Source organism: Gasterosteus aculeatus, chromosome Y (assembly GCF_964276395.1).
Source record: "Gasterosteus aculeatus chromosome Y, fGasAcu3.hap1.1, whole genome shotgun sequence".
Classification (NCBI taxonomy): Eukaryota; Metazoa; Chordata; class Actinopteri; order Perciformes; family Gasterosteidae; genus Gasterosteus; species Gasterosteus aculeatus.
In genome coordinates, this window is record NC_135709.1 from 3,580,894 (window position 1) to 3,593,454 (window position 12,561).

Sequence of the window (12,561 nt, forward strand, 5' to 3'; positions counted from 1 at the left end):
AGCTTTTCCTTTATTAATACACAGCCACCCATGATTATTTTTGTTTTACCTTATTGGGAACAGTCCTAATAGTTACTTAGCTGAGCTTATTTTGCGGCTGTATGACTTTCATTTTAAATGTACAGGAAAAAGTTAATGTGAGAATCCACCTCAAGTAGAAAAATTCTTACTGGTCCAAAATAATTATAAACCAGTATAACTAATACTCTTGTATGAGCAAAGTCTAATCATGTACACACAAGTTGCTGCTCTGAGGTCTGTTTTAGGCTGTTAATTCTGAAAACATCACGGTCAAATTTAGTCAGTTATGCATTCACAGCTCTGCAAATGTTTGTGTTCTCTCAACTTGACTGACCAAGTTACACATCAAGGCTTCAGTGCTGGGACATCACAGGCTCCATGGGATTCTAAAGTAATATGGAATATACTGACAAAAAAAATATTTCCCAACAGACAAAAAAGCATGTCAATATTTACCTGCTGTGTTCTGTAATTTGTGTTAGCCATATAGACGTTCCTTTTGTGCGTTAAACATTTCAGTATTAAACTACTAAAATCCAAATGAAAGATTGCAGAGCAGTTATTTAATGTCCATTCACAATTACTGGCATTTTCTCATTTTCAACAGATGTTGAGGGGTAAACAATTGTGCTCTAATGGCGTTTGACAGTATAACAAACAAATATTTTGTGGACACATCGAAATGGTCTTTAGAAGAAGTGGGTGGCTCTTAAAAGAGCCTTTGTGTTGGTGGTCTACATCAGGTTTACTTGGAGCTGGTGTACTTGGTCACGGCCTTGGTTCCCTCAGACACGGCGTGCTTGGCCAGCTCGCCGGGCAGCAGCAGGCGCACAGCGGTCTGGATCTCCCTGGAGGTGATGGTGGAGCGCTTGTTGTAGTGAGCCAGGCGAGAGGCCTCACCGGCGATGCGCTCAAAGATGTCGCTCACGAACGAGTTCATGATGCCCATGGCCTTGGAGGAGATGCCGGTATCGGGGTGCACCTGCTTCATCACCTTGTACACGTAGATGGCGTAGCTCTCTTTCCTGGTCTTCCTCTTCTTCTTGCCGCTCTTGCTGACGGCCTTGGACACGGCTTTCTTGGAGCCCTTCTTGGGCGCTTTCACAACTTCAGGCATGATTGCTCGACTTTCACAAGCAGCTGATAAACCCCTGACATTTGGACAGTGGTTTTATATAGTATCTTTATGCAAATTAGACTGTGCTGTAGCTCAAACTGGATTGGTTGCCATGTGGGTACTGCGCCTGTGTCACAAACCTTGTCGCCAATCCGATTTCTTTACTCTCTGAGTGACTCAATTATTATACATAATAGAAGGTTTCGCAAAACATACTTCAGAAAACTAGTGGTAATCATTCAGAAATGGTCAGATGAGTGACGAGGGATTGACTGAAGGATAAAATAGATCCATACATAATTCTGACCTTCTCTTCAACTTCTCTGACTTATTTTTTTATCACATTAAATTCCCTTATATTAACAATAATAATCTTAATTGTTGGCCATGCTACATACAGATTAAAAACATGATTTGCCTTATAATGTGGGGTTCAATTGCTCTTGTATTGTTTCCTTTTTTGTAATATTCTTATTTTAATCTGATATACAAATTATTGATTTCATAAGTTTCTTATTTAACTGTGCAATGTTTCCTTGCTTCCTTCCACGCTTACATTCCCCTGGGGACAACTAACTTCTCCAACCTTGTTTTGGAAGACCGCTTTATTCTCTTTTAAGACTTCATGAACGCCTTTGATTTTAAAACAACAAAACAAAAACAGGAGTGTATCGTCAAAGACTTCCACCAGTTCAATTTTTCTACAGGAATACATAAGAGATATCATGTCTGATCACCGTCTCTTCTTGGTAAACCTATATGTCGCTTAGTCTTAAATATGATTAGAAACGGTCTATGGAAAAAAAATTAAACCCATACATTGATAGCAGCTTAAACTTGATACATTTTGGATCCTTAAATAAACATTACAACATAAATTCCCGAAGTTGTATAATGGTAGTGTCGTGGTTATTCAAATTCAATGGCAAAGTCACTCCAGTTATACTGGTATACGGCAGGAGATGTTTCTGTTTTTAGTGCTGTGCCATCTGAATGTTGAGGGTTTATGGAGTCGCTTTTTGTGATCCGAGGTCTGTTTGGCAAGATTGTTTTTTCCGTCACCAAGATGAAGAAATACTGAAAGGTTTTAGGTTTTGTTCAACCGTAGACGTTGTATTCTGTGAATATGTTCTGTTGTGTTATTTCTGTAGATTGCAACCCCAAAGTCTCTCTCACTATTTTTGGCCTAATCACTCATAAAATGTTCATAGCTAATGCAATGCAAAAAAACGTTTTTAACGACAAAGAAATATGCATTGTATTTCCTTGTTACATTAAAAGTAATACTATCTTGAAATTATTAATAATATTTTAAATGCCGTTATTTTTTGTTATTTATGTGTTTGAATATTCTTTCTGTAATCACAGGCCTTTTTTAAATATTCATCACTCGATGCCACTACCGCCGTCTTTGGCGACCACTGCGTTCACATTCAGCTGAAGAAAAGCAGGTAGGAACTAAAGCCGCGGTGCAAAAAGCGCGACGGTGTGTTTTCACCGTGACACAAAACGTCATCGATTTGGAGCATTGACATCATATCAACTAGCCGAGCTCGGTGAGTTGTTGTGAGACACAAATGATCCCGCTTGGTGTGAAATGGCCCCGCTGTGGAGCTCTAGCGTGCTCGGTCGTGCAGCAGGAACCGAATATCGTGTCGGGCCCCGGACGCGACGCGATATTCGGCTCTTGACCACGGTGACAGCCGTCAAACGTTAAAGAAGCTAAAGCTAGCCGGGCTCACCGGGCTCCTCCGGGGTGCACCGCTCGCGCCTCCACACGGAGCCAACAAGCCCGCCTGTCGTACCGCACAACGGTCGCTGTGTCGACGAGCCATAGCGGCGTCGTTAGCCGAGTGCGTCCTTGAATGGATCGACTTTAGCTGCCAGCGTTGTTCCCGTCGCCGTGGCTCGGCGGCGGGTTGAATCGGCAGGGCCGCCGATTGGAGCGGGACGCGTTGTTCCGTTTAACGTTCCCCGGATCGAACTCGACCGGCAGCTCGCGGTGAACCGGTGGCGCCGTCCTCGGTTTTTTTTTTCCTTCAGTCGTCGCCGTTGACGAAAAGTTCTTTTCAATTTCGATCGTCTCGGTTACTTGTGATGCTTAAAGATGACCACCAGAGAGAGACAAACCCTTAGCGTTGCATGTTGACTGTTTGGTCCAAAACGGATTTGAATCTCACGTTGCGTTGTGGTTCAGTAAAGTTTGACGTCACGTTGGATCTTTTACAAAGTCGCTCAAAAGAAAATCGCAACATAAACCCTAAATCGGTTTCCATGTCCATCTCAAAACACTGACACATTTATGACAAAGTGGCAGTTGGGGTCAGCAATTTGAGGAAATCAGGCTCTAATGGGGCGATTGTGTTTTTATTTAAAAAAAAATGCATACAAAGAAACATTACAGGGGCACCTGTGACATAAAAAGAAATTAATATGGCATTCACGAATAATACACTCCACTTGCAGTGATTAATTCACTCTATGTACAGTGCTGTCATAAATGATATGCTCCCTTCTGGTTTTTCCCCTTTTTTTTGCATATTTGTCATGCACAAATATTTCAGATCATCAATCTAATTTCTACGTTGGACCAAGATTATCCAATAAAATACCAACTGCATTTTTTTTTTTTTTACATGATTTCCTTTTTATTAAGAGAAAAAAAAAATGTTTTACTTTACTGGACAACATTGAAAAAAAGACATCCAGCGATAATGCAGATGCCCAGAGAAAAAAGCAACCAGTACACTATAAACGCTCAAAAGAAATAGACGTTGCAACAGCGCAACGGCTTTCTGCAGTCACACACTCAATAAGGTGTGTTCTTGTTTCTTTTGGTCAGTTGTAATGGAAGCAGGAGCTGTAACGGGCGTCGACCTCAGCAGGAAGTTCGTGTCGGAATCGGAGCTTGATGAGAAGAGGAAGAAGAGACAGGAGGAATGGGACAAAGTGAGGAAACCTGACGACCCAGAGGGTAAGACGAGCACACCACACACACACACACACACACACACACACGTTTTCATAACTTGGAAAGGTGCATGCACATTCTACTTTTTTACTCCTCAGAGGCCCCAGAGGAGGTGTATGACTCACGTTCCCTCTTTGAGCGATTGCAGGAGCAGAAAGACAAGAAACAGGAGGAATACGATGAGCAATTTAAATTCAGTAAGTTTTGTCTTTGTTATTTCTTTTATCGGGACCTTTGTCATCTGCTTTTGAATGAAGACATGTACCGTATATGTCCCACGAAAATCAGACGTACTAATAAGTATAATGAACGAAAAGTCAAATAATCCTTTTTTAAATGCACAATAGTCCAATTCAACATACTTCATATTCATGGATGGGTGCACGACATTCATTACGTAATTATGTTTTCTCACGATTAAAGACTTATATCCACCAATTTCTTACATTAAGGTCCATTCTATCGTAATGGTTAGCAGCATCCGCCTGCAAGAGCAGCGGTGAGGTGTCTTTCTGTCTTTTTACCTAAATAAGATTTTAAAGGATGGATTTTAACTTCTAATGGAGGATTAGAATGTACCTCACTGGTACATTAATGTAACACTGAGGCCATTTTTAAATATACCAGTAAGACTATAAGCATATATAATATTGTATATACTTATACCCCATTGGATGGAATTGTATTGACTTGTAAATAAAGAGCAAACGGGCAATTTCTGTGTAACATTCAATAATACCATCGTCTTTGCCACCGATCCGGATTTCCCGTGAGAGATGCAGCGAACGGTTTCATCATTCAATTGAAGCATTCGTAGTGGATTTTTTTCATATGGTACATACCAGTTGTCAGTACGTTTACCAATGTTTGACGCTCTCTGTGGGTGGAATCTACAGTAACATCCGTCGTAAGTCCCACCCCCTTTTGTCTTTAACCACAAAGCCCGGTTAGATTTCGTCTTGCTCAAAAGGTTGTTTTTTTGCGTGTGGATTTAAAGAAAGACTCTTTTGAATAATTTTCTGAAAAATGCAATCACTTTACACTCGCGTGTTGAGAGCCTGTTTGTTTCCATGGTGACAGGAAACATGGTTAGGGGATTGGACGAGGAGGAGACCAGCTTCCTGGACGAGGTCTCCCGGCAACAGTGCCTGGTGGAGAAGCAACGCAGAGATGAGGAGAAACAGGAACTGTTGGAATACAGAATATCCTTTTAATGTTTCGGTTTGAAACATAACATTTTAATTAGCAAGTATCGATTTTGTCATTAAATTAACACGTTGTATCCCAATTTAGTGAACATTCAGTGATTTTATTTTTTAGGTCAAAACGAGTATTAAGGATTATTTTGACGCATGGTCAAGTCTGGGAGATGTCGGTGCTACAACTTTTACCTTTTCAGTTTTTCTTTTTCAGTTCAAGACCTTCTGTTCCAGTTGTACTGAGCTCTACTAAGCTTTACTAACCCTCTAGAGTGAATTCGCAAAAAAGCAAGGCAACAACAGCCAAAGTGTCAAAATTGAGGGTTTAAAAAAAAAGAGTAAACAAACCTCTGTAACTGCATCCACTACTTATTTGCAGGCTTTAGCATGAATATATGAAGTATGTATAACTGAGTACTTTGCAGTCGCTAAAAGGGCTGCAGCGTAATTCTTTGGGCACTTACGCACCATCAATGTACATCCCCCTCAAACGCTCTGCTGAGGCACCTTCTGAGTAGTAAACCATTTACTTTACTTTTTTCTTGGATCCGGTGTGTTGGTTATTGTTTTCTGTTGAGCTTTTCATTTCCTTGTTTGTTGTAAGCTGATATATTTGCAATAAGCTAATATCAACAAATCTGTCCGCCTGGGCAACTCATCGGTCCATCTCTGCTGGCTAGATATGTGGGATGATTGCATTCTTAACAGTAGGATCTGATTAGCCAGTTGATTTGCCAACTGGAGAAAGCAGCTATGAGTGGGCACAATTGCTGAACAAGTCTTGGATGTGGTCAACGGGTTAAAAGTCAGCAACCAGCCTATTTTGTGCGGCCAATCCAATCTGGATCACTTCGCTGCATTACATAACCTCACGTTTTAGCCCCTAAAAGCAATATTGCGCGTATTTACCGAGGCCGCACTACCTAACTGCAAAGGTACTGTGCTTTACGACACTGTGTCTGTACCACATTATCTGAAGTGGCGTCCAGCCGTTAAGCTTGCTGGTTCGTGCTCTTTGTGCTTTTCTTCTGTTCCTCTCTGTCCTTGCGGACAGAAAGGTTTATGACGGACAGGTTTGTCTGCCGATGAAGAGAAAGGGTTGTCGTGGAAACTGCATCATAGGCTGGTAACTACGGTGACCATTTAATGGAGTTGCTGTGAACACAAAATACATGGACATACACACACACACATTAGGCATTAGTTATTGCAGTGCAAATTCATGACGGCTTGTCTATGCACCTCACGCATGTCTAATGCCTGATGTTTCCTGTTCATCTGACCCTTTTGTCTTGTCCCCTTGTGTCCTTAGTCTTTGTCTTTTTTGGTCCATTTTCCTCTGTCCCCGCATCTCGGCCCAATTTCATGTCTCCTGAGCTCCGTCCGTCCCCTGGTTTACCTTTGGGCTTCATATCTGTGCCACCTCCCTCTGCTTCTCTATATAAGTGCTTTTTTTTTTTTAAGCCTCTCAGAACTGTGTCGCTCCGTCCTGCACACCGATGTAGAGATGTAATGGCTCCCCCCTGAAGGGAGGAGATAACAGACCTGTTGAATAGACTACTCTGCTTGCCCCACCCTTTGCTCCACAACGCGCCCTCATTCTTTTATTCACCTTGACGTTGTACTGTCACAGCGCTGTGGTGAAGCAGGTGGCCACCAGAGAGCCTGAAAAGAAGGTGGCATCCAAACCTTCGGCAGCGGAGCAAAAGACCAGCCATCTGTCTCAGGCCCATTTATTGGCCGGAGCTGTCAAGAGACGCAGGTAGTCAGAAGTTAGAAGCTGGTTTTGTTTTGGAATAAATTCAGCACCGACGTGTGTCGTCTATATGAAATTTGTCGGTTGCCTATTTACACATCTACAAGACATTACCATCCATTTGAAGTTGTAAGAATGTTTGATATTCAGCATGTGGAATCTAATTTATAACAATTGTGAGCTCTTAGAAAAACACTGTTTGCATCTCTACGTCTAGCTATTATTGTGTTAAAGAGGAGCAGGACTTGCATAATGCGCCATAGTGAGTCAAATGTAATGTATAATGACAATATTGATGATAATTCTGTGTGTTTTGTGTATGCGATCCTGTTCACGTTGTACTCTGTCATTAGATCCATCCAGACCTAAAACTTCAATATCTCTTTGTTCTGTTTCACCCAGTTCCTCCCAGTCTTCAGACAGCAATAAGAAACAGAAGGTGGAAATCTCAAAAACAGCAGGAAATGGAGACAGACACACAGGTGGGTTGCAGCCTGAAGCTTGAAAGGTAGGAATTTGTGTCAGAAGTGGACAAATATTCACTTTCGCAGTTCATTGACAACTTGTGTAATGGCTCGATGATAGAGCTGCACAGCAGGAGGCTCCGGTAAGTCAAGGCTGACAAGCAGGGGACGACGTTGCAAAAATAAGTCAGATTTGTGGAAGACTGAGAAAATTACCCTAGTTTTCTTTTGGACTGCCCCCCAAATCCCTCTTCCAACATTGGCCAGTTCTAAATGAGTAAAAATCTGTATTTTTGTAGCTCCGCAGGTAACGGTTCAGCTATCTTTACGTTTGACTCTCTTTGCAGTGGAGGTGGTCGGGCTTTTCATGTGTTGACCAGCTAGCTGTTGGTTTGTCTGACGGCAATTTGGTGCAGGTAACATGTAGTATTACGGAGAGGTTCTGAAAGCAGTTTGACTGAAAATCCTGCTGGAAACAAGGCTGAAGAGAACGCTGAGTGGATGAAAATGTTGAGGGCGACGAATCACAAACGTTACATCTCTGACCGTCTTTAAAAGGACTCGCGCGGCGTGCGGGCCGCTGAGTCTGACACTATCTTGTGTTGTTCAGAACAGGAGGATGGAGCAGGCGCTGCAGGAGGAGCTAAAGATCCACAAACCGCCCCCTGCTTGACGGCGAAGACCACCTCGGATCCCCCGAGCGCCGGCCAAGGCGTGTTACACCTGCCGTCGGCAGCCGTGTGCGTGGGCGTCTTACCGGGACTCTGGGTTTATTCCGCCAGCAGCGACTCGGACAGCAGCTCGGACAGCGAAGGTAGCGTGGACGCAATCATGTTGCCGTATCCCCGGAACAGCAGGGCCTACAGATAGACAAACACCAGCATCCGCACACACACACACACACACAGTGAAGTACGTCTGTGCAGCTGCAGAATCGCTTGCAAATAGTCTGGAACGGTATCCTTACACAAGATATACACACACACACACAGATATATTCAAACTGCTACAAACATACCTGCAGGTCGCACAAGTTCTCTGTTATAGTCACACACTAGCCACCTGCACACTAAGCAAAGAGGATTCTATTTCCAGTTGTTTCAACCGGGGATTTGAAAGGTTGTTTTTGTCATCAGGCAAAGTTCAACCAGGAAATCTAATCTTGATAAATAGTAACATTAAGAACTGCTTGTATCTAATTGTTTTTTTCTTGGTATTGTGGCACTCAAACGTTATACCTCCACCCTTCCTTCCCTCGATCACGTCTCACACAGTTTAAGCCGAGCAACCAATCCCGCACTGACTACCCTGACGACATCCTGCCCCCCCCCCCTCACCCCACCCTCCCCTCCCTCCCCATCACCAAACCCTCCTCCCCACCCAACGCCGCAGCGGCTGCACGCTGTGCGGTTGGCTGAGGGGAACGTGATTGACATCTGTGGAGCACGGAAGAGGCGGCTTTAGACTGTGTGTCAAATGACTCGACGCCTTTTTTAGAAATCCACGACCAGGAGAGAGCCGACGCAGGACGCGCTTCGCTCTCCGTTTGGGTTAAATGCAAAGTCCGAATGGTTTGAAAAAAATCAACCTTTTAGTTGTGTGATGTAATGTCTTTTGTCACCAGTAGTTTGTTTTAAAGTCGCGTCGTGCTGGAAAGATGCAGGACTTTTTGCTCAGACATTGGAGCTTTATTTTGTTTGTTGAAGTCTGAGCAACGTGGAATAAAGATCTGTCCCTTGTACTGTGTTTGCCCTCTTTATTTGTGTCTATGTGAGACAGAAAAGCAAAGAATGTTAAACTATAGTGAAACCTTTACTGAATTAACAATTACGGATTCAAAATTGAATGCAGTTTTCATGTTTCTATTTGGTTTAGTTCTCACTAGGGGTCACGTCCCTTGGTTTCGGCGTGTGCTTTCTGCATCTCGTCACATTTACGGCATTTGGACACCAGTAACGAGCACCAGGAATGACTTCTTTTCATTTAAATGCACGCGGAACAGCTCGTCCAGGTGTTTGTGGTTTCACAGGTCTGATGTGTGGTTCAGAGCTACATGGATCACAAATTGGAATCAAACGTCAAAAGTGACGTGTGTGATTTGATTCTGGGATGTTTAGATTTTATTAAACCCGTAGTGATAGAAATTTGCGTCTGAAGCTTACTTTGGTAGTTGATTGAAATAGAAAAATATGGAGGCAATCCAGGTAAGATGATGAGATATTCAAGTCTGCACTGCTCAGGTAAATAATCACTGACAATGTTCGTAATCTTTAGCGGAGAAAATGTGTCAAAGCATCTTGCTAAAGCAATGAGAGTAATGAGCCTGGGAGATAATCTCAATCTGTGTGTATGGAGAGAAACATTTAGTTGGTTTGTCTGAGACGGTTCACTGACATCAGCAAGAGAGCCGTGGGTTGTTTGTGTTCCAAACTAGCGTTTTACATTATATTATTATTAACTTTCAAGCTGTTTTTTTTAGTCCTGTGCTATAATTGACATACCCTTCCAAAAGGTAAAAGATACAAGTAAACTAATAATAGTTACATTATTTATTATTAGTAATACACGAATGCCCAAAAACAACTACGATTATTTAAATATGAAATGATACAAACAGTAAAATTCTTTTGCTTCTCCTTGTGGTCGTTCTGCGCGTCTTTTTGTGTCAGTAAGTTTTTTTTATGAAGCTCGTTTCGGAAGCAAACCTGTTAAAGGGTCTTTACATGAAAAGTCGAGACACGTCTGGCACCTTGTGGATATTATCCAAGTCAGCTGTAGCTCTAGTAAATGGCAAAGAACTGCACGTTAAACATTTAACGGTCCACTGTGTCTCCTCACTCAAGTGTTTCTTGGAAACCATGTATTGTGTCCCTGACTCGGCAGGAACAGCCGACCCATGAACCTACTTTATAAAGAGGTAGTGATGTAAAAGGGTAGAAGGACCACCAGAGGCTCAACAGCCACACAAACAAGGTCACTGTTACTTCGGCCTACGTCTTTGTCACGAGGCTTTTTATACTTTAGTACTCTTGTCCTTCAGTCCGTCCCTAATAAAGGATGCACAGGTTAGTTACCGTACATTATATGCAGTTGGTTATAGTCAGTGGCAGCAAAGCCTCTGCTGGCCTAAACATCACAATATTGGTATTTCAATCAGGAGAGACTCATTTAATAGAATAATACTTTATTACACATCAAATACGAATTGTGCAACGTCTTTGTCGATTGGACTCCATCATGAAGTACTATCACCGAAGGCAGAAGGCAGGGATACTGAGGTCCAATAGGCCAAACTCCAGGGGGATTTGGGGTGATGGTGGTGGTGGTTAAAGGAATAGCAGCAACCTGATGATGAACCAGGAACAACGCCGACGCCGACTGGAGGTGACTGGTGTGGAGGAAGGTCGCATCAGCGACACACTGAAATGACAGCTGACAGCCAACAGAGAGGAGGACACTTTTAAACGTTTGACAGCAACTACGTGATTGGCTCCCGGGAAACCGTGTGTAGACTCTGATTGGTTACTAAAATGTGCCCCGCCCCTCGATCAGCTGATAGAGTAATTACCTGGGAGGCAACCAGAGTCCGACAGATTGTTAACGTCCCATGTTTCAGGGTTCGTGTGTTGCCAGGGTAACGAAGGCCAACGACCCGGTGGGGACTGGATGTCTCGGCTTAAGTAGCGTTGTAGGCGATGATCAGGGCCAGATGTGGATCAGGTGGGAGCGGTGCGCCGGTGATCCTGGAGTTCCCGCCTTGTACTCGTTGCCCAGCAACCGGAACAGGTACCAAACACAAACAGACATAAACAAGCAGGGAAAACCTACTCAAGGAGCTGGGATCGTGACAGCTACATTATAGCTTTTTCTGACGCGCTACTCAACGCCTTGTTTTCATTTTTGTTAACACAGTACCAACATCCTTGTTTGACTCTCTGTACTTTAATTTCTTGAGCTTTTAACTTTAAAAAATATATAAACTTCAAAATTACCGTTTCACTTTTTCTCACATGTTATAATGTGACTTGAAACCATATTTGAAATACTATTCTATGCGACAAACCAAAGTAGATAAATTCTTCAGGATTTTGACTTTTAATTTATCACATTAAAGTCTGAATTACAGCGGTGGAATCCATATATAAATGATCCGTCACTAAACATTTACGTGGCATAATACTTTATGATGTTTGTGTCTTTGTTTTCTCAGCCTTTTAGTGTTTGGCATTCTCACACACTGAGACCGCTCCAAAATGGATAATTTTGATAAATGTTAACACAAAATCATAATATGTCCTTGAGCATGCAGCCGTAACCACAAACTCCAAATATTATTATGTAGTTTCCTGCAGCCTATTTCTTTTTTTTTAGATTAGCTATAGACAACACAGACACCCACGATGCCACTAAGGCAGATTAACACAGCAAAGTGAGATATTACAGCAGTAGCAATTATCGATAAACACACACACACACACACAAGGAGCATCGAAAGATCCTCCAGGATTACCATAAAAACATAAAGGCCTTTCACACAGAACGATGTACCAAGCACATCCAATTTCATGGGTAGGAAACATTTAACCAGAGGTGTGCGATATACCCAAAAGACAAATAATACACACATAATTGTAAAAAAGAATATTCATTCAGCGCTAACTACAATCTAAATGCTGGTTTATTAAAGTATACGCTGTTACGATTCACATTTAATAAAATTATATAGTGTTTTTATTATTTGTTGAGGATGTTGCCAACTCATTTTTAGGGGAAGTTGTTACAGGCCGGTTGATTTGCTGCTAAATGACGTTGGGCTGCTATGTTTCATTACACATTCTGAGACCTGTGCCACTGCAGAAGAACATGTTCTATATTTCCACCTGTGAGAGACGCATCTTCCAGCAAATTCCACAAACAGATTTCTTTGCTTCGTGGTCGTTTGTGTCACCCGTGGTCATTTCACATCTCATTAAGGTTGTGTGTGCGTGCATTTGTGGTGTGCCGCTCTTATATCTACTGACGCAGAGAGAACA

The 12,561-nt window shown here is 42.5% G+C and overlaps 1 protein-coding gene across 2 annotated transcripts; it reads left to right on the forward strand.

Moving 5' to 3' along the window:
* The first annotated feature begins 2,577 nt into the window (after nt 1-2,577).
* Nucleotides 2,578-9,269, forward strand: LOC120809573 (PSME3-interacting protein). 2 transcript variants are annotated; one of them, XM_040163477.2, is made up of 8 exons: nt 2,578-2,694; nt 3,981-4,112; nt 4,208-4,306; nt 5,190-5,311; nt 6,934-7,070; nt 7,467-7,546; nt 8,139-8,342; nt 8,803-9,269. In XM_040163477.2, exons 2-8 carry the CDS (start codon nt 3,986-3,988, stop codon nt 8,805-8,807), a joined length of 774 nt encoding a protein of 257 aa, XP_040019411.1. In that variant the 5' UTR covers nt 2,578-2,694; nt 3,981-3,985; the 3' UTR covers nt 8,808-9,269. The 2 variants fall into 2 exon arrangements, with proteins under 2 accessions (XP_040019411.1, XP_040019408.1); XM_040163474.2 differs by lacking the exon at nt 8,803-9,269 and having other exon boundaries at nt 8,139-8,698.
* Nucleotides 9,270-12,561: the final 3,292 nt, after the last annotated feature.

Bases quoted from the DNA above. Each gene is read 5' to 3' on its own strand.
- LOC120809573 (XM_040163474.2), top strand. From the start codon at position 3,986: ATGGAAGCAGGAGCTGTAACGGGCGTCGACCTCAGCAGGAAGTTCGTG. The intron at 4,113-4,207 runs GTAAGACGAGCA...TTTACTCCTCAG, and splicing joins GAAACCTGACGACCCAGAGG to AGGCCCCAGAGGAGGTGTAT. The intron at 4,307-5,189 runs GTAAGTTTTGTC...CCATGGTGACAG, and splicing joins CGATGAGCAATTTAAATTCA to GAAACATGGTTAGGGGATTG.